General features: G+C 38.5%; 3 protein-coding genes across 8 annotated transcripts in view; 1 reads left to right on the top strand and 2 right to left on the bottom strand.

Moving 5' to 3' along the window:
• Window positions 1-5,956, bottom strand: part of LOC118733654 (E3 ubiquitin-protein ligase highwire-like) — a gene marked incomplete at its 3' end in the record, with an annotated part of 23,221 nt that extends 17,265 nt beyond the window's left edge. Inside the window, 1 exon segment of the mRNA XM_036463151.1 lies at window positions 5,579-5,956. Coding sequence (XP_036319044.1) covers window positions 5,579-5,649 — 71 coding nt within the window.
• Window positions 5,957-7,144: 1,188 nt separating this feature from the next.
• LOC118733651 (dosage compensation regulator) lies at window positions 7,145-15,386 on the bottom strand. 2 transcript variants are annotated; one of them, XM_036463148.1, is made up of 5 exons: window positions 15,141-15,386; window positions 14,557-15,052; window positions 10,249-10,570; window positions 8,957-10,183; window positions 7,145-8,813 (listed from the first exon to the last, which is right to left on the bottom strand). In XM_036463148.1, exons 1-5 carry the CDS (start codon window positions 15,217-15,219, stop codon window positions 7,233-7,235), a joined length of 3,705 nt encoding a protein of 1,234 aa, XP_036319041.1. In that variant the 5' UTR covers window positions 15,220-15,386; the 3' UTR covers window positions 7,145-7,232. The 2 variants fall into 2 exon arrangements, with proteins under 2 accessions (XP_036319041.1, XP_036319042.1); XM_036463149.1 differs by lacking the exons at window positions 14,557-15,052; window positions 15,141-15,386 and adding an exon at window positions 10,875-10,967.
• Window positions 15,387-18,103: 2,717 nt separating this feature from the next.
• On the top strand, window positions 18,104-22,103 carry LOC118733650 (PP2C-like domain-containing protein CG9801). Of its 5 annotated transcripts, none has more exons than XM_036463147.1 (4): window positions 18,104-18,355; window positions 18,422-18,431; window positions 18,492-18,642; window positions 18,698-22,103. In XM_036463147.1, the coding sequence occupies exon 4, from the start codon at window positions 18,910-18,912 to the stop codon at window positions 21,409-21,411; it is 2,502 nt and encodes an 833-aa protein (XP_036319040.1). In that variant the 5' UTR covers window positions 18,104-18,355; window positions 18,422-18,431; window positions 18,492-18,642; window positions 18,698-18,909; the 3' UTR covers window positions 21,412-22,103. The 5 variants fall into 5 exon arrangements, with proteins under 5 accessions (XP_036319040.1, XP_036319037.1, XP_036319039.1 ...); XM_036463144.1 differs by having other exon boundaries at window positions 18,422-18,439; XM_036463146.1 differs by lacking the exon at window positions 18,422-18,431.
• The last annotated feature ends 3,182 nt before the right edge of the window (window positions 22,104-25,285 follow it).

The following is a 25,285-nucleotide window of genomic DNA, read 5'->3' as shown; positions in this document are numbered from 1 at the left end:
CTGTAAGTTCATGGAGTACTGGAGTACTGGCTATTAGCTCTGATCCAGTACTCCATGAACTTACAGGATTTTATACGAACTTGCAGGAAGTTGCAGGAAAAATGTTCCCGTACTCCAAAATCCTGTAAATGAGAGCGACTTTTGAAGAGTTGTGTAGAGAATGAAGTTGCAAGATTTTACCCGAACTTTTTCTTCTGGTAAAACCATGAAAAGTGTCAAGCAATCACTGGTTGACGTTTTTACAGGAAAAATTGTTTTTTTGTTCCCGTACTTTTTGTTGTTACTCACTTTTTACTCTCACTTCAGATAGTAATTTTGCTGTTTGACAGTTTTACAGGATTTTTCACGAAAAGTATTGGATCAGAGCTAATATGTGAGCAACGATCAATTATATCCTATAGGATTTTTGAACTCCCTGAATCAGTCGTATTTACCACCCCATAAATTAGCCTTTGCTATGACAATCAATAAAGCACAAGGTGACGCTTCAAAGGGCGGGGTTGTATCTAACAGTGGAGCTTAAAACAGCGCCCGCGGTCGGATCTCTTCAAAGCTCACTGTAGATTTTGTATGGACGCGCACAGAGTAAAAGCTCTCTCTGTGCATCACTGATCTACTAATCTACCAGAACATGTCGCATGGGCTATACGTGGCTTTTTCAAGAGTTCGTTGATTTAACGACATTTGTATGTGTATTCAAGAATCTTTCAAGCAAAAAAATAATGATCACTTTATCACTTCTAACATTCACTCGAAAAGTGCATGTAAAACTAACTACTATTGAAAAGTGTTTATTTTTCAACCAGAGTCTGTGTAAATATACAATCAAGATTTGATTTTGAACATGAGATGTTAAAAAAATATACACATAAATATACACATGAAATGATGAAAATTGCAAAAATTTTGAAATTAAAAATACATTTTGATATGAAACAAAATGTAATTCCCTTTCATGGAAAAATATTCCCATTGAGCCAATTACTGCTTGACCTTAAAAAAATTTTTCAAGAATAGTGTTGTTCAAAAAGAAAATATGCAAAATCCACCGAATTTGTTCCCAAAAAGATTGTTGTATGTTTTATTATGTTATATTATAGATATCGAGACCAGAAACACGATTCCACTGTAGCGTATTGTGTGAAAGACTGAAGCCCACCGTCAACGAATTGATTGGGCCTTATCAGTGGCCTTAGACCTGGCAAATCCACCATAGACCAGGTATTCTCAATACGCCAAATCTTGGAAAAGACCCACGAGAAAACGACCGACACTCCCCACCTGTTTGTCGCTTTCGATAGCACTAAAAGGAGTTGCCTATATGCCGCGATATCTGTGTTTGGCATACCCTGGGTCTGGTGGTGGACGAGGACAAAACAAAGTATCTCCTGTCATCACACAAGCAGTCAGAGCATACGCGTCTTGGCACCCATGTCACTGTTGACAGTTACAAGTTTGAAAAAGTAGACTACCTTGTTTATTTGGGAACCAGCATTAACACCAATAATGTCAGCCTTGAAATCCAACGGAGAATCACTCTTGCCAACAAGTGCTACTTTGGACTGAGCAGGCAATTGAGAAGTAAAGTCCTCTCTCGTCGTACAAAAACCACACTCTATAAGTCACTCATCATGCCTGTGCTGGCGTATGGCGCGGAGGTATGGACAATGAGAACATCTGATGAAGCGGCTCTTGGAGTTTTCGAGAGAAAGATTCTGCGTAAGATTTATGGGCCTTTGCGCGTTGGCGATGGCGAGTACCGCAGCGACGAGACATGGACATAGTGCAGCGAATTAAAATACAGCGGCTCCGCTGGCTTGGCCATATCTTCGAATGGACTCCGACGCTCCAACTCTGAAAGTATTCAACTCGAAACCCGCCGGTGGTAGCTGGGGAAGAGGAGAAGGACTTGGCTTCGCTTGGCATTTCCAATTGGCGTCAGTTGGCACAGAAGAGAAACGACTGGCGTACTTTGTTGAACTCGGCCAAAATCGCTTAGGCGATGCTTGTTACATTTTTCCCGCACCGTAAAAATTTTATCATCTGTAAACAAAATTTTTCTGTGCGAGTTATCAGTGTGCTTCACGAAAAGATGTTAGCCTTTTTCCATCCTATTTGTTTCAAAGCTGCAGTCAAGAAATGCCTAGTACGGCTTTTGAGAGCCCCAAGTGCCAAGTATTTTTTAACCGACATAAAAAAGGAGAAAGGCATCATCAATTCGTGGGAATATTTTTTTTTATACGTTACCGCATAACTTTGGACCATTTAAACCGATTTCAATAATTCTTTTTATATCGGTGGTACCTCGAGGGTGGTTTAGATACGATCATTGGATCATGAAGAGTTGAAGCGGTTGTGTTTTTTGCTTAAAAATTACTTGTTAATAACTCGTCTCGGTCCATGATTTCATATTTTCGGAGCGGATTTTCCTGAATTCTTGATTTGGCAGCTTCGATGCTTGCAACATTCGAACTGTGCGTGGACTGGCCCGACCTGTGGCGGTGTATAACATCTCCAGCCTCCTCAAACAGTTACCGAGCGGGGACGGCGTTTTGAAAATGATTCTTGTTTCTGACCAGTCCATGGTGAAAGCTGAAGCAATTTGATTTCCCGGTACAGACTAACGCTTTAGAGCCCAGCTGGCAGGTAGAGCAGGCAAGGTCTGCCCGGCGGGCGACTGCGCGTCGTATTCGTGTATACATACACGTTCTGCTTGAGAATGCAGCGAAAGCTTCATTCAACTGAACAATTGTTAACTTCCCTGCAGCAATTCAGACTCACCCTAGGTTAGCCCTCATATAGTCCCTATTTTTACCAGTACTAGTCCCTCATAATTCCCCTGCCAATGGTTTCAATTGCCATTTTTAGCATTGGCGTGTCATTGGAAAGGGACCGGTCCAATCAACACTGACCGTAAGATAGTCCTGGACTAGTCCAATTTTGGAGATTTTTTTCGTTGGAGTAAGATTGCGTTCTGCACTTCGCAGATGCTTTTTCATAATTCGGAAACACAAAAAAAATAAATTTTATCATTTTATAACCATGTTGGTTCTGACGGCATTTGAACCCGGACCCTCCTGAAAGCTAACAAATAGTGGCAAGCATATCTGCGCACTGAGCTACAGCCACGCATGTAAATGTGTGCTCAAATGTTCACTTTGCATCAAGGCCAGACCAAGCGATTGGGACATTTACAGGGTGGTGTTCTTTAAAGTTTTTTTTTAATGAATTGCAAGACAACACCACCCTGTCATTGCCAAACTGTACTTTTCGTCTATCTCTAGGCCGGTTCCTTGGGGACTGGTCGAAGGCTGACATTTTCGATGCAAGCAAATGTCCAATTCTGACCAGTCAAATTTTAACCAGTAAAGTACTAGTCCTTAACGGAAAATTGGCCGCCTTATTGCTGCAAGGTTGTTCGCACGCACACAGTGACATCAATTGCACGCACACTACAAAAATGTTCAGCCGAGGCTGCCCACTTCTGCTTTAGAGGTAATATTTCATGTCATGTGATAATAACCCCGTTGAACTTTTCTATTGGAATGGGTGCGATCAATGTTCCAAGAGTATTTAAGTATTAGCTACATATTTATGTATGTATGTACATGCAAATAAATGTATTATTAATTTCATATTTATTTTCACATAAGCGAAATCTCATTTGCTAATCTTACCTCTGGAAACCAGGAAAAACTGTGAATATCCTTAGTTTTAAGCACTATGTTTTAGTAAATGAACACAATAACGCTTTAAAAAAAAATCAAATTTCTCAACGGTAAAAAGAGTGACATCCCCAACGTAATGTCTCGAACGAACATATCGGCAGCTGAGGAAGATCGACCTATCTCGGCAGTCAGTCCGAAAACGCCCTATCTCAAAAAACTTTTCAAGAACGCCCTATTTCCGAATTTTATTGAAAAACACCCTATCTCAGAATTCGGTTCAAAAACGCCCTATCTCTCTTCAAAATGTATTGAAAATGTACTGATATAGGGCGTTTTTGAATCGCCAGCTGAGGGCGTTCTTAAAAAGTTTTTTTTCGGACTGGCTGCCGAGTTAGGTCGAACTTCCACTCAGCACTCGATATACAATTGTTTTAAAGTTAATTTAACCTTTAGTTTACTTCTCCACGGTATTTTTGTTAACTGTGGATGGCCTTCGTGCCGTGCTTCAGGATCATAACCCTTAATTAACCGAATTCTTCTTTCCGCCTTGCCCTGGAATGCATGAAAAAGCAATTGGTGCATTATATGATAGCCAATCCACTGTTTCCTTCCCTTATAATATATAATTAATTTGCAGACAAAATATAATAATATATAATAATAATAATTAAAAGAAACGGGAAATGTTTAGTTATAGTTGCGATCCCGTACGAGTCCGGACTAGTCAGAAATAGTCAAAATCAGTCAGATTTTACTGGAAATCGATCCCGTACTCGGTTCTCTGACTATTGAGAGGACAAAAAAGAGAATAAATACGGTTCTCTCTCTGTCAGAAGTTACCAGTTTCAGTCCGAGAATTTTTTGCTGGTAAATTCTGGTAAATGTGTCAAACGATCAGCTGTAGTGTGTTTGGCAACCAAATTGTAAACAAAAGAAAATTGCACTCTGCTAATTCTTGTTGAAAAGTATTTAATTACTTGTTTAAGTGGATTCTAATGAATTTGAAAGTATTTTTGGTTATTTACATGTGTGAGCTGAGTGTGTTTACATACAAAATAAGCAAAAATTTACAACCAAAATTTGGAGGTTATGTTGAAGTTGACAGAAGTTACCATTTTTTACTAGAAAGCGATCCCGTAATTTTCAATGTTACTCTCTCGCTCTGAGCGAATTTTTATTTTTTGACAGTTTTACTAGACCGAGTCCGAGGAATACGGGGTTGCACCTTATATGTGTAACGATTTTGGTGTTGGGGGCGGAGGGGCAGCGGTTTGGCCTCCAGATAATGCACAGATATAGTATATTCTTTTTAAAGAAAGCGTAGACTCTTGTCTACAAGTGTGTGCAAAAGTACCACAAAGAACTAAACCGTACCCAAAGAAAAGGCCGAACGCTGGGATTTGCCCATACATACCTACGTATACCAGATGCAATTGCGTCAGACAGGTGTAGTATACAAATGCATATGTATGCGTGTACATGGGGATGTATGTATATTTATGTGCATTGCAACACGAAAAACTTTTTTCTTTCATTTTAAGGTCATGCGCGGCACGCAAGTATTCGTGTCATTGACACCGCGTGACCTTGAACAAAATGTAAATATAAACAAACCCATTACGGCCATTACTCAACCACAACACCAACGCAGCATCGCCGTCAAAACAATAAACAAAAAACATCTGTGCACTATTTCCCGGCTTCCTGACCTACAAAACGCTTATCGGGCTCTCTTTGTTTTGACCATATTCTTGCATTTCCAGCTGACTGCCAGATGTCAATAGCCTAGACGTTCTTTTAAGGGTTGCTTTTATTACGTTCTTTGATAAATCGATAATTTGCCGCACAGCGGCGCGGCGACGAAATCCTATAATTTTCATATCGTATATTTTCACAATATTTTTACTTACCGCCGGGTATTACTGGTGTATAATTCATAAAAATGTGCGCCATATTTCAATGGATCTAGTAGGCCTACCATTATTTAGCAAATTTTGCTTGGAAATTACTTTTTATAGCCACTGCCTGCAAATATCGATTTTTCGTCCTGGCGGCAGTGTGATTACAAATCAATCGAAATATTTCACTATTCCAACAAAAGATCACCAAAACTTTATGCTTGTTTTTAGCACTGGCTAGGTTTCTATACTTTTAACACATTTTAAGTTATTTTTAACCAATTATTCGATATATTTCAGAAATTTTCACTACACAAGCATTAACTTTTCACGTTCGTCGCTTCATTTTTCCAAGTTGACATTAGAAAGAGGAAAAAGGAATTGCAATCAGTGGGGTGATGCCAGCTATGCGTAAATTTATGTTTTACGAAAGACCCTTTTAATTTGATTATGTGAACGTTTTTGCTTATTTATCTAAAATTTAAAACTTACTATTAAAGGGCTCTGCGGATTTATAAAAATACACTTGAGGGATTCACAAAAGTGTCGTAAGTGTCGTATTGTTGTATGTCGTAAACTTTAAAAGCTTAAATAAATGCTTAGAGAACTTGAAACGACAACCAACTATTATTTAACACCGCAAAAATTCATATGACTTTGATGGTACTTTACGGACCCCTTTAATATATTTTTTAGGCGTTTAAAGTTTGCTACATACAACAATAAGACACCGTTGTGAATACCCCAACTCTTTTAGTCATCGTCGTTGGACGTTTTTATAATACTTCACTTGTTTCTTAATTTTGAGGTTAGAAAGTTCCGTGTGTTAAAAGTATGGCAACTCATGGGTATTTTTGTTTTTCAGAGTAGGCGGTGGAAGCTTTTCAAAGTTTTTCTCCCCTTCTTCAAATAAGCGGATCACAAAAATGCACAATAATATTCCCGAATTGAGTGAATCCACCAGTCAATCCTCTCCAATAACATCCACAGACACGGGCTCAAATTGGTCCAGGCCAGTAAAAAATAATAAGCCCAAATGGAGAGTTGCGTCTGTCCCTAGGCGCACGACAAGATCAGCGACCGCAAAAAGTTTTGCTAACCGCAATAGGCTAGAAAATAACAGTTTCTCTTCGAACGGACCGAGTTTAAAATTAAGTCGCTACTGTTTAAAAATGCGGAAGCCGCCAAACCTTAGCATAAAACAAACAAGAGCAATGATTGAAAAAATCAACGACCAGTCCCGCCTGGTATATTATTTGTGGCCTCGATATCAACAGCAAAATATTGAGCTTGAAGCCGAAGTAGCTGGGCTGCAACAGCGACTGCACGAACTGCAGGTGGAGGAGGTTGAAATTAAAAGGAAGCGCTGGTGTCGCGTCTGCGAAGAAGAGGCGACCTATGTGCACGCCAAACGGTTTTTTTGCAGCAAGGATTGCCAGCAACAATGTGATGAGTAAAAGTAGCGACAACAGGTGTATTATCTCCCAATCAACCAAAAAAAAAATGGAGTTTGTTTAAATTTAACGTTATTTTGGACATTTCAGTTAACTTTAACTAAATTTCAAAAATAGTTGTAACTTCTGTAGCGTATAAGTATTTATTAGCAATTAAATATGATAATATATTTAAATATTGTAATGGGAATCTATGGTATTTATAAATTTCTTTAAAATCTGCCTCTGCCACCGCCACCACCAAAGCGGCCCCATTGGTTCGTGCCGCCACCACCTCGTCCAAAGCCGCCACGTCCCCAATTACCACCGCCACCTCCACCGTTGCTCCAATTTCCACCACCACGGTTCCAGCTACCACCGCCGCCGCTTGCTCCTTCAAAACGACCCCGTTTACTTGGTGGGCCACCGTCACCGCCACCACCACCACCATGACGCGATTGGAACGGCAATACACCAGTCTCTCTTGATATACCAAAATCGCCTGCATTCATAACACACACATCTTTTATAACGCTCACAAGCTTCGCTTGGGGCTCTTCAAGCTGCATAATTTCGTCTGGGCTATCGCATGCTATAGTTACCAAATTTTCTATAGCAGGTTTTAGGGCCGCCAGCATTGCAGCATGTTGAGGGTCCATTTCGAAGCTAAGCCAATTATCCAAACGTATTACATTGTCCTTAACATAATCCACCTTACGACAGCCGAAAAGTAGTAAGTGTAGTGGAGCTACCATTGTCATTTGTTTGCAGGACACGGCGCGAGTTCGTATCTTCTCGCCAAACACGAAGAAAGGATAAGGGAATGTTACCGCCAGATTGCTACAGTTCACCGAGGTTTTGTGCAACAGAGCAGCTTTCGATTCTGTAGTTAAAACTTTACGTTTCTCCTTGTGTACGCACACATTTGGATAAAGACCTAAGCAGAGCAGAGCTGTGGCCATATCCAGCACAGGATCATCGGAATTTGCATCAACTTTGTGTGAAATCATTGACTCCTCTGGAAACCCAGTTTGTTGCAATAGGTCTAGAAGTTGTCCTTTCGCTTCGGACATCACTCGCATAGTTGACAACTGTAAACCTTTCCATTCGCAAAACCTTATCTCTTCTTCTTCCCCACGATGCTTTGCACCTTCCCACATTTGTGTGGCTACAATCATGGCGACGTGATCAGAACATTTACGTCCGCCCAATTGCTTTTGATGATTTGCTAAACGTCGCTGGCCAATATCCAATGCGAATATTTCGGAGAAAGTACTTGAATATGATGCCATGCTGGCCAAAATATCTCCACAACCGAATACCGTTCCTAATATCAACATTTTACCCAATCGAGGTTCAATCGGCAATCGAGCTAAAATACGACCCAGTGGTGTTAACTCATCATTATCATCTAAGCAACGCATGTCACGTAGAAGCACTTCAGCCTCGATTACCGCATCGAGTGGTGGTGGTTCCAATGCCTTTGATAGAAATTGATGTATGGAGCCTAGGCGCAAAAGCTTAATCGAAAGAGCCAATTCATGCAATGGAGTGCGAAATATTTCCGGTGTCATACTTTCTTCTAATTTCTCGAAACGAGCTCGTGAGCAGAGAGTAAAACAGAAACCCGGACGAACGCGACCAGCTCGACCTTTGCGTTGTTCCAAGTTTGATTTTGCGGCCCACACGGTAGCGTAACTAGTCAAATTGTTATGTGAAGTAAACATCTTCATACGTGCTTTACAAATGTCAATTACGAAAACAATATCGTCAATGGTGATAGATGTTTCGGCGATATTAGTGGACAAAATGATCTGGAAGAAGACAATTTTGTATTAAGTTTAATGTATGACCACGCATAGTGTTTGATAATATTTAGTACATATAAATAAAATAGATTTAGTAAAATCAAAAATAGTGCAATATTATCAAAAAAAAAATATATTGTTATTATAACCTTAGTTACGCCATCCGGTACTGGTTCAAAAACTTTTCTCTGTTCCTCCCGCGGAATTTGCGAATGGCATGGTAAGATGCGATACTGCGGTCCTCCGAACTGCGAGTTCTGCAAATATTTCATTAGGGCGAAAATCAAGTTCCAACCAGGCAAAAAGACAAGCACAGCGCCTGGTACATTCTTTGATTTAATGTGTATCAACAAAGCTTCAATAAGCTCAAACGAGCATTCAGACTCGGACAATATTGCCATAGCTTCTCTTGTCTGCTGCGAATATTTCGGATCGCAAATTTTGTTCAGATTCTGATCATTGGCATCCTCCCCATTTTCAGCAATCACAGCCTTCTCGTCATCATCGCGTTCTTTGGTTTTCTTACGAGACTCAGGCGTGGGCTTGAACTTGGTCATTTCTAAGCAATCTTCCAGAAAGAATTGTTGAACTGGGAAGGCTCGTCCAGGGACTTCCAAAACTGGAGAACGACCAAAGTAATCGGAAAATAGCGTTGTATCAATCGTAGCAGACATAAGTATAATATGTAGATCGGGGTAAGTATGCACCATATCACGTAGAATAACCAACAAGAAATCACTATTTACGTCACGTTCGTGGATTTCATCTACAATAATGTGCGAAATGCCACGCAAGCCGCCTTCGAGTTTGCGCAAAAGCACACCAACAGTGCAAAAGAGTATAGCTCCATAAGGGCGCGGTGTAGCCGTTTCGAAGCGAACAGAATAACCGACAGATTCGCCAAGATTTTCGCACCGCTCGGCGGCAACACGTTCTGCCACTGAAATCGCTGATATGCGGCGTGGCTGGGTTACATAGATATTGCAAAAGGCGCCTTGACCTGATGCAATGTAATCCTCTAGAATATATTGAGCAATTTGTGTGGTTTTGCCGCAACCAGTGTTGCCGCGTATGATAACAACAGGATGCTCATGAATGTGCGACATTATTTCATTGCGCATCGCAGCGATCGGTAAGCGCTCACGGAAGTCAATAAACTTCTGAAGTTCGGTATTATTCATTTTCTTATCTTTTGATGTAACTTCGAGATCGTTGCAAAGGTCCTCCAAAGATGCTGTGGCCAGATAACCTTCGTCGATATTGCATGCATTCCATGCATTCCAATTTGGCTGTGGTGGAGCCCAAGGTATAACAGAACCTTGCATCTGCATTCCATCATCATTTGCTTGGCGTTTCACATCTCTGTGAGTGGGCACCTATAAAAGAAAAAATTCTAAGTATGGGAACATTATGCCTATTAAATGTTTATATATTTACTTACAAGTAAGCTTACGCCAGCATTCTCGCCTTCTGGTTTTATATTAAATGGATTAATAACTGGAAGATCGAGATCTTGGATACATTCATTAACTCTCTGAATGAGTTCTTCCGAAATTTTTACGGGATATGGCTTCATGTCTTCATCGTCTTTTCGTTGCTTTAGTGTGCCACTAAATGCTTCGATTACACCCAAATGGTAAAGTTGCCGCACCAACGACAAGGCGCAAGATTTACTTGCCGATTGTTTGTTGGACCCCGTCTCACGTGCTGTAACCGTACGCTTTAATTGACGTACGAAAATATGCATCTCAGCCATGAAACTCCTATAGTATTATTTATGTTACAACGAAAAAGAGATCGAAAACAGAAAGAATTTAAATTAATTAATGCATACGTATGGATGTATGTACAAAGTTTAGAACAAAAATTTAAAATCGACTTTATTTTTATTCATTGAAAATATTTTAATTTAAGATGATATTTCATTTAAATTTAAACCCGTTAATATAAAATTAATTATACACTTTTTTCATTTAATAGTTTTATAATTTCCCCGACCACTGCAGTAAACTCTCGCGTATTTTTTATTCTAATTAAGCTTAATTTTGCGGTATATTTTTTACTTACCCAGTGGCTATTTTGGTGTTGAGAATACAGGCCTTAGAATTATTCTCTTCAATGGCTGTGGCATTATGCGGTACTTTGCAAACTCAAGAATACCCAATTACTACATGAATTATAAAATATCATTTAAAATTAAAAACTGATATCTGTACACAGCGTTAAATGAACAATAGAGGTCTTCACACACATTTCGGTAATTGTGGTAAAATGTTAGTTCTCACTCGGAAACATTTTTAACTATGAACGTACATTTTAGCATAGTGCATATCGCTACCTAAAGGTGAAAAAATGCCTAGTCCACTTTTTTTTTCAAAATTTAAGCTGATGCCAGATAAAACGCTTGCTTCGCTTTGCGTGACAGATTCGTTTTGACAGATAGATGCAGCTGCAGCGCAAAGCGAAAAGATGGCTTTTATATTTATTTTGTTATACTTAACGCTGTTTTTTCTATGTAGTAATAAATAAATATAAGTTTAAAATGATATTAATGGCATTTTGAAACATTAAAAGTAGGGCTGTGCGATTCATGGATTTTTTTTTTTTTAATTTTAAAATAGCTCAATTATTCGATTAATTGGAAATTATGATTAATGAAAAGATCAGTTACTCGAGTAATCAAGAATTGGATTAACCAAAATCTAAAATTTGCTTTTTGATTAAATATACATACATATAAAGAAGTAAAAGTCACTTGTTATTTTTATTAAATGAAATATTTTTTTAATATGTATACACATTGGGCCACATTAATAAAAAACGATGCAATTTTTTTTTTATTAAAATCACCGACCTTTTACTTGAATTTGTTTGAATAAAGCGAGTAAAAGGTCTGAAATTTTAAGAAAAGCATGTAAGCAATAGCTGGCCACACACGACGAACATGTGAGCGAGCATGTTCGTGCTTGCGGTGGTTGTTCGTCGTCTGTGGGGCGGTTTGCGAACATTGCATTGAAAAAAACAACCTCATTTTGTGTTTATGCTTGCAGTGTGCTCATCGGCGGATAAATGCATCCAAGCAATGAGTGTTAAATAACCTAAATCAAAAGCATTGCAATTTCATCATCCGCGTCTTTACTTACGCTTTCACGACAAAATCACATATGAGCCTCTCACCGTCTGTGGCAAAGGACAGCGAGCATGTTGGCGAGCATGCTCGCGTACATTTACGTCCAGTGGCCAGTGTTAGTTTTTGATTCATACGGCCCATTATAAAAAAAAGAAGTTAAGCATTTTCCAAAGCAAACTCTTTTACCAACCAAAATTATAATTTTTTGAGTCAACTTGTCTTAAATAACTTGATTAATCATCGTTTTGATTTTTTAAAATCTTGATTACTTGAGTAATTGATTAACCGAACAACTGTTTAACCAAATTGTTCGAGTAATCGAATGACCGCACAGCCATAATTAAAAGCAAATTCTTCGTGATGTTTTACTTTCACAAGTACCAGAAAACTAAAAAGCTTGATCGTAATCTCGAAAAATCTATTCTACAAAAACAAAATGCATGGTGAAAAACTAACCAGTACCAAGCTGGGTGTGAAGAACCTATATAACAAAAATCATATTATTGTGTTCTTCTATAGACTTTGTTATATAAACATTTTCAAACGCCGAAACAAGTAACATGTTTGCGTTCAGAAACCTTATGATAACAATGTCACTAGCTTACGCACAAATCATTAATTGAAATCCTAAAATCCCAAAAAAAAATTGCGAAAACTTTCATCCGATCGAAGGTTGAAAATATCCGCATTTTCATTCAGTAAATCCTACTATATATCTATAATCATGCTTTGAGCCTTGCAAAGTATCGCACAGTGCCTCATTCGCATTTTCCGTACAATATTTCTATTTTCAATCGCATTTACTAAGGCATCTGCCACCAAAACATGAAACCTGCCATGGGTGCTCGTAAAGTGTGGGTGAATTCATATACATATGTAAAAAATACTAAGCATCAGTCTCTTTTATTTCTAAACCACACTATAGGAAAGGTACATATGTACATGAACATTAGAGTGGTCTAATTTTTGTATGGGGAAAAAATTTCATCCTAGAAAACGGGGCACCCCCGTAGCTTTTTCAAGTGTTGGGCAGTATCGATACCAAAAGTACTCAAACCTCAATTCTCAAAAGGACCGACCGCACTCGATTTTTAGAAGTATCGATACTGAGTACTCCAAAGAACTCAGTACTCAAAACAGAAATCGAAAGTACTCAGTACTCACAGAGGCACTCGAAAGTACTCAGTACTCACAGAAGAACTTGAAAGTACTCAGTACTCAAACATACTCTGTATAAGTACTGAGTTTTCTTTACATTTACCGGTATTCAGAAATGATGGTACTCAATTTGAAGTTTCAATAGTTTTCAAGTACAATACCAATTTGAATAAAGTACTGCCAGCTTGTGAGATTTATACTCTACTCTAAAAAATGTCTATTATTTCGTGTGTATGTCCAAGGAATTTGTACATCTGATACTTCACCAGCCTGTCGCCTCACTCTTTCCTCCAGAAATAATGGCACGGGCATATATTTCAGTTGTTTTTCGCAAAAAAAAACTTAAAAAAAGCGTACTAGAAAACTTAGCAAATTTCTTACGAGCTGCGTACTGCGTTAGGGAAATTTGACACAAGAAAATTTCTTAACCATTTCTTGGACGTCATTTCATATGGAGTTTTTGCTTTTCTTGAGAGCTGTATAGACTGTGTTGTTCGTTTCATTTACACACGGCGATTTGTGTATGCAATTGTTGTTGTTAGATACTGGCCTTAAACACTACCAACATGTGCATATTTAAAGAAAGTACTCAGTACTCTCAAAAATACCCGATCCTTAAGTGTCGATGCTAAAGTACTCGATCCTCAAAAGTACTCAATACTACCCAAGACTAGTTTATTCCTTTTGATATTTGTAATATCTATACATGCATACCTACTTTCAGTTTTCTGCTGCAACCAATACAGGGTGCTCAATGGCCTTGAAATGCGCTACTAGATCGCTGTGAAACTGGCAAAAATATTGGTGGTTTTTATAAAAAGCTACTGTTGCCCGGACAACTGAAGGCTGTAATAGTTTTTAGATAATTTAATTTTAAGATGTTTTTAGTTTACTTATCCAATTTTTACTTCTAGAGTGAAATATGAGCATCATGAGCATCCTCTAAATTTATACATAGAAACATAAAGTTTGGTACGAGCGCCTCTTCCGGCAAGAGGAAAAATGTTGGAAGGTGCCCCAAACCCTATCTTGGAAAAAATTTGTTTGGACCACTCTAATGCATATCCTATCTAAAAATTTGTCAAGCTTGACTATTTGTCAAAAAAAACCACACCTAAAACTATGCCGCAAAAAATGTATTTTAATCACTTTAATCATGCCCAAAAAAATTAGTCAAATTTTATCTGCATAGTTTTACGAGCGGTTTTTCCACAAATAGTCCAGCTTGAGTATTTGTCGCGTGCACAGAATTAGGGGTACAAACTACCGAGCTTATGAAAAAAAAAGCTTGTAAAAAAGGGGACCAATGCTTAGTATTTGTACAGTCTCGAGTACACCCTGTACTATAACAAAAGCTTTCCTCTTGGATTTTTCGATTTAAAATCGAAGAGGTGAGCCCACTTAAATCGAAATTTACATACAATTGAGATAAAAATAATCACAAAAAACCCATTTTCATACCTGGCATGATCGGGGCCTACTGGCGTATACTTATAGTCTGCGGTTATTTTATTCATTTGCATAAACTGATGTAGCTTTGCCTTGGCATTCTCAATTGTCCAGTTTCCATGTATCGCGGCATTAACATCAACTGACTCAGCTTCCTTCATTTCCATCTGCTCACGTGCTCTATCGACGGGATTGATTTCACGCTCAACCGGCCGATAAGCTTGACCAAGATCCTGCGGCCCCAAGCCGCCATCAAAAAATTTGCGTTGCGAACCATATCTATCACCGCCACCGTCGTTTCCTACACTAGATGCTGGCGCAATAGCTGCTAAACCAGAGTCTGCAGGTATATCAGCCGCGTTAACTTTTCCGGTACGTATCAAGAAGCTCATAAAATCACGAGCTGCATTGCGTTCGGCATCTTTTTTATTGGTGGAATTACCGGCCGCCACGTAAGGATAATTTGGTACACGCACTTCACAGAGAAATCGTTGGCGATGCTTTGGACCTGCGGGTAGACAAAGTTAAGGTTATGTTGTTAAAAATAGGCGTGCAAATATGGTTGCAGCAGCCATTTTATGTCGGCATGCTCTTACCAGTCTGGCGAACTTCAAATTTTGGATCCACTTTGGTCTTTGAACACCACTCGTGGAAAACAGATTTTATGTCAGCCATTGTTTCCGGTTGATCTGCGCTAGTTATTTATAAAATTTTATGGTTTAATCAAGGTTTATTAACGAAATACTGAAAAATTGCTTGACCGCACAAAATTATGTATCATAAAGCCGATCGATCGAGAAAACTTCGAGAGTCGTAGCGTTGCCAGAATTGCGAATAGGAGTTAGAGATGAAACGATACCATGCAGGTATCGATACCTTTACTTCGAAGCACGGTTGCCACTCCGGTAAAATAAAACCAAAATTTCGTAACATTTATTCTCTTTGGTAATTTGGTAACCTCCGATGCCATTTGGTAACTTTCAGGCTAAATGCCTAAAAATATCAAAAAAATATTAAAGTATTTTACAATCAAACAAAATCACCCTCTACCAACTTAATTTTTACATATTACGTCTGTTTTCCCTTAATTTGATAAAATACTTCTTCCTAGTTACGACTGCAGTTAGTTGCAGCTGCAGCCGAAACTAAAATTTAAGTTGGTACTTAGCCAGAAAAGTCGAAACTAAGGCGACTATGAATAGCTTTAAGAGCGAAATACACCACACAAGCGGTTTGACAAACCAAGCGAAATTTCCCTTTGCTTCAAGCCATTTGTGCTGTGTATGGGGGTGCTTGAAGGTTTGACAAGCCGCTTGAGGGAAATTTGAGCAAAAAATCAAAATTTTTTGATTTTCTGGCCGCCATGTTGATGTTTGATCAAACCGCTTGCGTTGTGTATAGCAAAATCGCCTCATTCGCAACGAAATTTTCACCGAGTAAGGACGTAAGAGAGGAAAATGAAAGAAAACCATAATATTTAGCATTGCGAACTGGAAGAAAACTAAAATTCTTTGCTTGAACGAGTCATGTTTGCATGGTGTATGGCGAAATGGGAAAAGTAGGTTTGAAGAATGTTTGACAAGCCGCTTGTGTGGTGTATTTCGCTCTTAAGGCGACCATGAATAGCTTTAGTTGTGACTTAGAATAGTTTCGACTTAGTTGAGTACTAAATATGACTATGAATATGCGCCAATGAAAAGCCATCAGCAAATTGTAAGCAACGAACAAATGTAAACAAACGGCTAATGTCAAAATCGCCAAACTTTTTTCCTAAATGCGATTATAACAGGATACTGGCGTGATCTTGTATTTTTGGTTCATGTTTTCGACCATTGTATCCATACATACCATGTTCTTACTGACAACGAAAACACTTTAAAAACTAGTTTTGGGATTGTGGGCTGAAGGCTGTTTACACCTGCCGTTACTGTTTTCGTTGACATTTCTTGCATTCTTTGTTTACAGTTTTGCTACAAAAAAAAAATACTTTTATGTCATTTTCTTTTCATTAACAACCTTTTATTATTATTTTGATTCGGCCAGTTAATTAACAATAAATTCGAACTAGCATATTAAAAATGATAAAATATGACTTCCACTTCGATAAATAATCGAAAACAAACTAGTACAGACACCGATTGGAATGAGTGCAACGTGAGTTTTCAAGTAGATTTCAGCGAAAACTGGTTTTCGTTGTCAGATTTTACATGCACAAAAGTTTAGGTCGAAAATCAGTTTCGGCAACGAAAACTTGTTTTCGATGTCGCTCAGAACATGGTATAACTACGATGGCAAATAAGCAGGTAAACATTAAATCAAATGAATTATTAAACATCAGGCTTTGGGGTTTCTTATTATTATTCACCAGAGGTGGATTACAAAAGCGACTAGTTGAAAGGCCATTCAACCAAAAGTTGAATGCAATTTTGAACAATGCAATGCCTTTTTATGGCGAATATTTTTATATTTTTTTTATATTTTGGTATGTTTAGCCATTCAACTTTCTTTTGTGCAGCCCTGCGTTGATTTGTACGCAAATTTGCACGAAAAAAAAGTTGTATGGCTAAATGTTGGCTGGCGACAAACTTTATTGAAAGCGATTATTGAAAAGCCGTTCAACCAAAAGTAGACGGCAAAGTTGAACAATGCAAATGCCTTTTTATGGCGAATATTTTGATATTTTTTTATATTTTGATATTTTTAGTCATTAAATTTTTTTCGTGCAACCCTGCGTGAGTTAAACCCAAAAGTTTCCTGAAAAATCGCCTCGTGCGAAAATCTCAAAAGTTGAACAATGCAAACACTGCTTAAAGAGTGGTTGCGATAAAAAATCTGGTGCTTTATCGATAACTACACTTAAAATCGATTTTTCACCAGTGCTGCCGTTCACTAACAAGGTAGTCAATCAAGAATGATAGAATACAAGATTGCGCCAATCGAGCTGAGAGCAACTGGCCGTGACGTCAAAAAATACCAGAATGAGAGAGCAAGACGAACTCGACAAGAAAAAGAGGAAGCATCGAAGAAAAGGCAGTGTTGCCAAGTTTTGACTTTGAAAAAGCACCAAATTTTTATTGGTGTATTTTATGGACTTTATATGAATACATCATTTTATTGTAAGGATGCCGATTCAAATTAATAAAAATCAATGTTTCTCGCACAACGGTCGATTTCTTCTGGCATGATTGAAGGTGCTGCACATATTTCGTTGTCGCCTATGATTGTCACTGTGCTATGATTTTGTTTAAATTTTTGTAAAATTGCTTACCACACTTACGATTGCTATAAATTTTGCTTCCATTTTGTTAAGATTTTCTAATTTGATGTCTTCAAACTAAAAACAAAAGCACCAAAAACGCACCAAGCACAAAACTCAAAAATTGTCGCGTTTTGAATACCCACTAAATTTGGTGCGAAAAGCATCAAGTTGGCAACAGTGTATGTAAACAAAAGTATTTTATGACGTCAGCGATTGGGTGGATGCTGTCAAATCGACGAAGAGAGGGTTAGCGGTCCGCGAATGGCGCGACCTTTATTTTCTGGATCGTGGTAGTCAATAACTTTGGCAATTGCGGTTAATTTCATTAGCCAGAGAATAAAAAAAACATCAAGGGAAACATATTCTGAACGTAGAATGTATTCTATTTATTTACTCGAAAATAAAACAAATTAATTTAACTTTTTAAAAATTAAACCTTAAATTGTCCGAGGTAATTCATTCCATCGAGTTTAATGGCACAATGACGGGTCGACATTGATTAACAGCAACACTGGTGATAATGAGCTTATTCATATCATAACAAGTGCATTGGTAAAAACAATCGATAATAACACTATTGAAAATAATATAGTATTAATAGTATTTCTCCTATTTTAGGCAACAGATTGTAATTTGGTAATGTTAAATAAATGGATAAACACTTTTTTAATTATCAATGCAATTACAGATGATGAAGAACACTTAATTGAACTGATTACAACTGAAATGAGTTTTGCCCACCCCGCTGGAATTGTGAAAACAATGCCTTACAAAGAAGACAAAACTTGGCCTTGCGATTGAACAAAGGCTTTATACTTATATACAAACAAACAATACGGGTAAAGTTAAAATATCTATGCAGCCAAAAGAGTACTCAAAAATTATAATTTACAGTCGTATTATCATATGGAGCATCAGCTTAGCAGACAAAAGAATTTGGAAAGTTACCAACCCCCGTTTTGCATTTCTTTTCTTAATTGTAATAATTAGTGAGAGCACAATGACGTTAAATTGATCTCAGACCAGTTGGGGTTTTTGCTCATTCTACTAAGAAAAAGTGACTAAGAGGTACAACAAAGACAAGAAAAAAACACCAAGCATCAAAGATGCCGTCGCTACGTCAAAAAGTCACAACATATTTTCGTCAATTAAGTTTTATTGCTGAGCCACGCGATAGCCCCAGAGGAGCACGTAAAGCTTCAGATGATGATAACTTTATTATAAAATATTTAGAGGGTCGCATGGAGCGTCAGTTTGTGCCTAGTCCAGAGATTTCCAATGGACAAAATCCAACCGACTTGCCAGATTTGAAAATTGGTATTTACCCAACTGGTCCCACCACCATAACTGCCGCTTGTACCGGTCCTGACGAAGGACTCACTGGCATAAAGCGCTCAAAGTTGCATTTAAGTGCAAGTTATGCAGATGATATTGACTTCATTGACACTAATCAAGAGAGTGATTGCTTCGAGGTTCGAAAAAGTATTAACACAAACAGTCGTAATCAAAACAAATATAGTCGTTTTGGAGGTACGCCACGTAAATTAAGCAACAGTGCCATAACCCCAATCGGTGATCAAAATGCAAACAAGACATCTGGTATGCGCTCACGCAAAAACTCTCGCACCAGTATTTCCAATCTCAGTAAGATGCAAAGTAATACAAATTCAGTAAGTACTGCTAAAGATTCGAATAAGTCAACGGTAAATGAAACAACCTCTACTACGGAAACCAAAAAGGCCACTGATAATGCTAACAAATCCACAACCATTGTGGTAAGTATGGTAAGCACAAAGTTAGTATCTAGTGATGCAACAGATCAAAATAACAAGAATATCTTAAATTCACCTAGAAGTGAAGGTATGAAAACAACCAAATCTCTAGTAGATTCTTCAGATACAAAAGAAGCACAAAAAACCGATTTGGCTCAAAAAAATAATGAAGTAGATAATTCCACAAAGATTTTATTAGATAATACAACCGAACGTTTGCTCCGTGAAGCGGTTTCGAATCAGTTTGAAGTAACCAGTTGCAAAGGTATCGGTAGTTTTATGGGAGATGCCATTGCTGGTGTATCGGATTGGCACATGGAGACTGATTATGCTTACGGCATTTCAGTGTCTCTGTACGAGACCAACATGCTGACAAAAGAGCCAATGGGCAGTCCTATCGCCGATTGCTATGGCATCGTAGTACGAGGAGATGCAGCAGCGATGGCGCTTGCTGATGGTGTCAATTGGGGAGATGGTGCCCGTTTAGCTGCACGTTCCGCTGTACATGGTTGTCTTGATTATTTGGATCGAGCAATATTTGGTCTGGCACGAGAGTGCATGGCCACTTCCACCACGGAAGTATTTGTTAGTCTTCTTCGTAGCTTGTGGGAGGGTCATGGCTGCATTCTAGAAGTGGGCGGTTCGCTAAGTACTCTTACAGTAGCTGTGGTATTACCCCTGTCTGAAGAGGGCAGAACCGATAATTGTGGCAAATACATTGTTTGCGCATGCAATGTTGGTGACTCATTGGGATACGTGTATTCAAAAAAATATGGCGTACGCGAGTTTACACAAGCATCACACGATATAACCTCAATGCGGGACATGCGTGATGCATTAGGTGCTCTCGGGCCTGCCGACGGAAACAAGCCAGAATTAGGAAACCTAACTTTATCAATGACTGTCATTGAAAAAGGCGACATTGTATTCTTAACTTCGGATGGAATAAGTGACAATTTCGATCCAGTCGTTGGAAAGTTCGCTGAAGCATGGACTCCGGAAGTTAAATTGATGTCGAGCTCCACGACACAAGGGCAACATCATTTGGCTCCAAAGCGGCAAAATAAGAGCGCATCATCTATTTATGCCCGTCTTCATCACACACATCACAACCACAAACAAAGGAGCGAGACTGAGTCACTACCGACTTCACCAGCAAACGCACCAACACGGCCACCACGCACTAAGAAATCGCCATCACCAGAAGAAGTTAATACAAGTAGTGCTGCTGGTGCACCTAGTCGACCAAAGTATATGCGTTCACATACTGTGATAGAACCGAGACGCCTTTCCGTAGCTGGCCACTCTACGACAAGACAAGCACAACTTGCTTCTGCCCTCCAACCAAAGATACCGAAATCGGCTTCCGGTCTACCCTTAGTTACTGGGCCACAACGTCATGCACTCACGCTCTATCGACTAGAGGATCTCCTGAGCTATGGTATTAATGGAACATTTTCACCATGCACATCAGCCAGGCGACTATGCCATCTGCTAATTGATTTCGCTAGAATGATAACCTCAGCGCGGCGAAAGACTCTCGAACAACGAGAGCTTTTTTACAAATTAGCAACAGGTCCAGATGGAATCAAACGCGAGGTCCAACTAAATAGAATGCAACATCGAGGGGCACGCAAACGAGTGGTGGATAGCAGTGCTTTTTCTTCGTTGCCGGGAAAGCTAGATCATGCAACAGTAGTGGCTTACACCGTAGGCATTGGATGCAACAGATATACTACCGAGAAAAATGGTAGTAACGGCGTACAGATGGCTGCCTCTACTTCAACTGCTGCAGCACTATTGCAGTCAAAAAATTTTAATGAAACTAATTTTTAAATTTATTTAACAAAAATATGTATGTAGAACTTAGCATCACCAAATCATATTGATAATACTGTAGCGCTTGGAATAATGTATTAAAAGGACGCAGAGGTAATACATCATATATGTACTTGAGGGAATTAAGCACAATTGGGAATTATTGGTATTATGTGACCTGCGACCATTTAAAATGTTTGGCGAATTTTGTAGCAAAGCTTCTAACTCGTCCACAATGCCCCTGCATATAGTGCATACATACATATGTATTGATGCTCGTGCTAAATGTGGCTTGATAAAAAATAAAATAAAAATGCGGCCGATTTACTTTAAAGCTGATGAAAAAATGCAAATTTCCAGTAATCTACATAAAATGCATAACTCGAAATAATTACAATGTCTGCACCAAGGCAGCCTGCGCCAAAATTTTAGAGAATACTGGCTTCCTTTAGACATGCATTGCGAATTTTGAACCAGACGCAGGTCTGAGAAGAAGCAATCAGTAAATTCTTATGCTAGTGCTTTGTACAGAAATTTTTAAAATATAAATGCTATAATCGCCAGTGTTTTAATACCCGGAGCTCGGAGCAGTCCGTTATTTTAAAAATCCTGGGGAAAATCTACCAAAATATACATTACGTATTCATGTATCTTTGATATAATCCAATATTTTTTTAATAAAGTACTGCAACAGTCTATAGACAACCAAATTTAACAAAAAGCCTTTATATTTAGATTGCTTAATTTTTCATAATTTTGCATCTAACATACTGCATATGCATATGTACGTACATAATTATGTGTTCATATTTAATAGTTAGAGATTTTATTCAAACAAATTATTAGAATAGTACAGCAGCCGGATTAATAAAAAAATGTAAGTGCGCCTGGTCCACACTGGAGAAGTGAAACTTGCGTTACATATCTATTTTGTCTCATAACCAATATTCTTAACAATAAATATCGATAACAAAACCGATAAAAATATTGATAAAAAAAATCTATGAAAATTTCGATAGCAAAATCGATAATATTGGTAGATTAAAAAATCAATAAAAATATCGATAACAAAATCGATAAAAAATCTATAAATAATCGATAACAGAAATTAATAAAAAATATCGATAACAAAATCGATAAAAATATCGAGAACAAAATCGAGAAATAATCGATAACAAAAATCGATAAAAATATTGATAACAAAATCGATTAAAATATCGATAACAAAATCGATAAAAATATCAATAACAAAATCGATAAAAAATCGGTCAATAAATTATAAAGAAAATAGATAAATAATCGATAGCAAAATTTATAAATAATCGATAACAAAATCGATAAAAATAAAGATAAAAAATTCGATCAAAATGTCGATAACAAAATCTATAGCAATATCGATAACAAAACCAATAACTATATCGATAAAAAATGTCGTTTAAAAATCGATTACAAAACCGATAAAAATATCGATACCAAAATCTATGAAATTATCGATTATTATATCGATATGTTTCGAAAATATCGATAGCAAAATCGATATATCGATAACAAAACCGATAAAAATATCGATTATTATATCGATAAGTCCCAAGAATTTCGAAAATCTCTAAAATCCCAAAATAGTTCCTAGATTGAGTCTTTGTGTCTCCATCTATATCCTTTTCTCTATAATTACCTTTATTTTAATCTTTCTTCCTCTATCTTCATCTTTACCTTTATCGGTATCCTCATCCTCATCTTTTTCTTTGTATTTATCTTTGATTTTACTTTTATATTTATCATTTTCTTCACCTACATATTCCCCTTCACCTTTGCCATTATATAAGTAAAGTGTTTAAATTTACCTTGATCATCATTTTTGCCTTTATCTTTACGCATCTTTGTTTTTGTTTTTATTCCATGTTTTCACCTTTCATCTGATTCTTGTATTGGTCTTTTTAAAAGTGTTATTATTTAACCTTTTATTAGCAAGTTTTTGTAAAATAATTATCACTCAAGAAGCACTTGTTTCAACCCTAACCGTTTCCGTTGCACCATTTCCGTGTGCAATTTCCGTTGAATTCGCCAATTTACTCCCAACCAACCAACTGCCGCTAAAGAAGTTTCACTTAAAAAAAAATACGGAAAGGTTTTTGGCCACATAACATGGTCTATTGTGCCCTCAGAGCTCATCATAATACATCATTCAGTTGTAATTCAGTCAGTAATTCTAAGAGGCCTACCCAAGAAGGGCTGAAACAAGTGCTTCCTTGCATGCCTTCTAGGAGGGCTTATCCATTTACAATTAACGCGAATGCATAAATTTATATTATTTAGCATTACAAATGAATTTCAAATAACATTTTAAGTTGTAATAGTACATACTTGGTATAAACCTTAAGGGAACTCCTCCAAAAGGCCTTCTGAAGTACGTCCTATAAAAGCCCTTCTGGAAGGCCTTCTATGGGTAGCGAAAGAAGAAGCCCTTCAATGTGTGCAACTCCATACAAAAAATAATGGAGAAAGGAATGTAGAATGGAAGGCCTCTTTACTATCAGGAAAGCCTTTCGAAAGGGCTCCCTCCCTCCCTCTTCATATCCCTATAGCGGTCCCACATAGCGCGCGTTGCGCCGATGGCAGAGTGGCCCTGTAGGCGGCATCTTTTTTCTCTTCAGCTTCCTGACACTCCACATCGTACCAGTTGTTCTTTCGGGCTCGCTGAAATCCGACTACTTCTTCGGCGGCGGTACTTAACGAGCAGGAAATGTGGTTTCACTGCTCGCGTATGTCGATTTGTTGAAGAGTGCTCTCTGAGAGCAGGTGTGAGAGTGGAGTAGCGAAAGCACTGGCTGTCTGTTGTGATTGCAGGTTTTCGACGTTAAGCTTTCCTTGCATATTTTGGCGCACATTTTTTGCGGCACAGAGGCGAATGCGTATCTTGGCTGCAACAAGATAGTGGTCAGAGTCGATGTTTGGGCCTCGGAGTGTGCGTACGTCTAAAACACTGGAAGCGTGCCTTCCGTCTATCACAACATGATCGATTTGGTTTCTCGTTTTTCGATCCGGAGACAGCCACGTAGCTTGATGGATCTTTTTATGCTTGAACCTAGTACTGCATACTACCATGTTGCGGGCCCCGGCGAAGTCGATCAGCCTCAATCCGTTGTCGGACGCTTCGTCGTGGAGGCTGAATTTTCCGACGGTGGTTCCAAAGATCGCTTCCTTGCCCACCCTGGCATTGAAGTCGCCAAGCGAGATTTTGATATCATGACGGGGGCAGCGCTCGTACGTGCGCTCCAAGCGCTCATAGAAGAAATCCTTGGATATCTCCATCCTTCTCTTCCATTGGGCCATGGGCGCAGATGAGCGAGATGTTGAAAAATCTCGCTTTGATGCGGATTGTGGCTAGACGCTCGTCCACCGGGGTGAACGACAGTACTCGGCGACGGATTCTCTCCGGATTCTCTCTTCGAATTTCCGCTCCTTTACATGGCAGCCCTAGACATTGCTTGCCTTGCCCCGTCCAACGCATTTCTTGGATGGCGATGATGTCAGCTTTTGTCCTTACGAGGACATCAACCAGCCGGGCAGAGGCACCTTCCCCATTAAGTGTCCGGACATTCCAGATGCATGCCCTCAAATCGTAGTCCTTTAAACGTTTGCCGTGGTCGTCATCATAAGGGGGGGTCTCATCCGAGGCTTTGCCTTGTTTCTTCACTGGAAGTGGTTTTTACGCGGCGGGTCCCAAACCCAGCGCACAACCCATTGCTGGAACTCTCTAATCTGTAATTAGAAAAAGAGATTAGCCATACAAAATTCGTCCCTTGTTAATCTGTAATTATAAAATAATCTCAGATTTAACCGATAACTTTTCGGTGTCCAACCTGCTTTTATCGATTAATTTTGCGAAGAA

This window comes from Rhagoletis pomonella, unplaced genomic scaffold, assembly GCF_013731165.1.
Source record: "Rhagoletis pomonella isolate Grant_MI unplaced genomic scaffold, Rhpom_1.0 Rhpom_scaffold_00002, whole genome shotgun sequence".
NCBI lineage: Eukaryota > Metazoa > Arthropoda > Insecta > Diptera > Tephritidae > Rhagoletis > Rhagoletis pomonella.
Note: the sequence above shows the minus strand (reverse complement) of the source record. Positions and strands in the feature narration are given on the sequence as shown.

Excerpts from the sequence above, each read along its gene's own strand:
- LOC118733651 (XM_036463148.1), bottom strand. The coding sequence starts at position 15,219 with ATGGCTGACATAAAATCTGTTTTCCACGAGTGGTGTTCAAAGACCAAA. Across the intron at positions 10,184-10,248 it reads ATGCTGGCGTAAGCTTACTT|GTGCCCACTCACAGAGATGT; the intron begins GTAAGTAAATAT and ends TTTCTTTTATAG. Across the intron at positions 8,814-8,956 it reads TACCGGATGGCGTAACTAAG|ATCATTTTGTCCACTAATAT; the intron begins GTTATAATAACA and ends GTCTTCTTCCAG.
- LOC118733650 (XM_036463146.1), top strand. The coding sequence starts at position 18,910 with ATGCCGTCGCTACGTCAAAAAGTCACAACATATTTTCGTCAATTAAGT.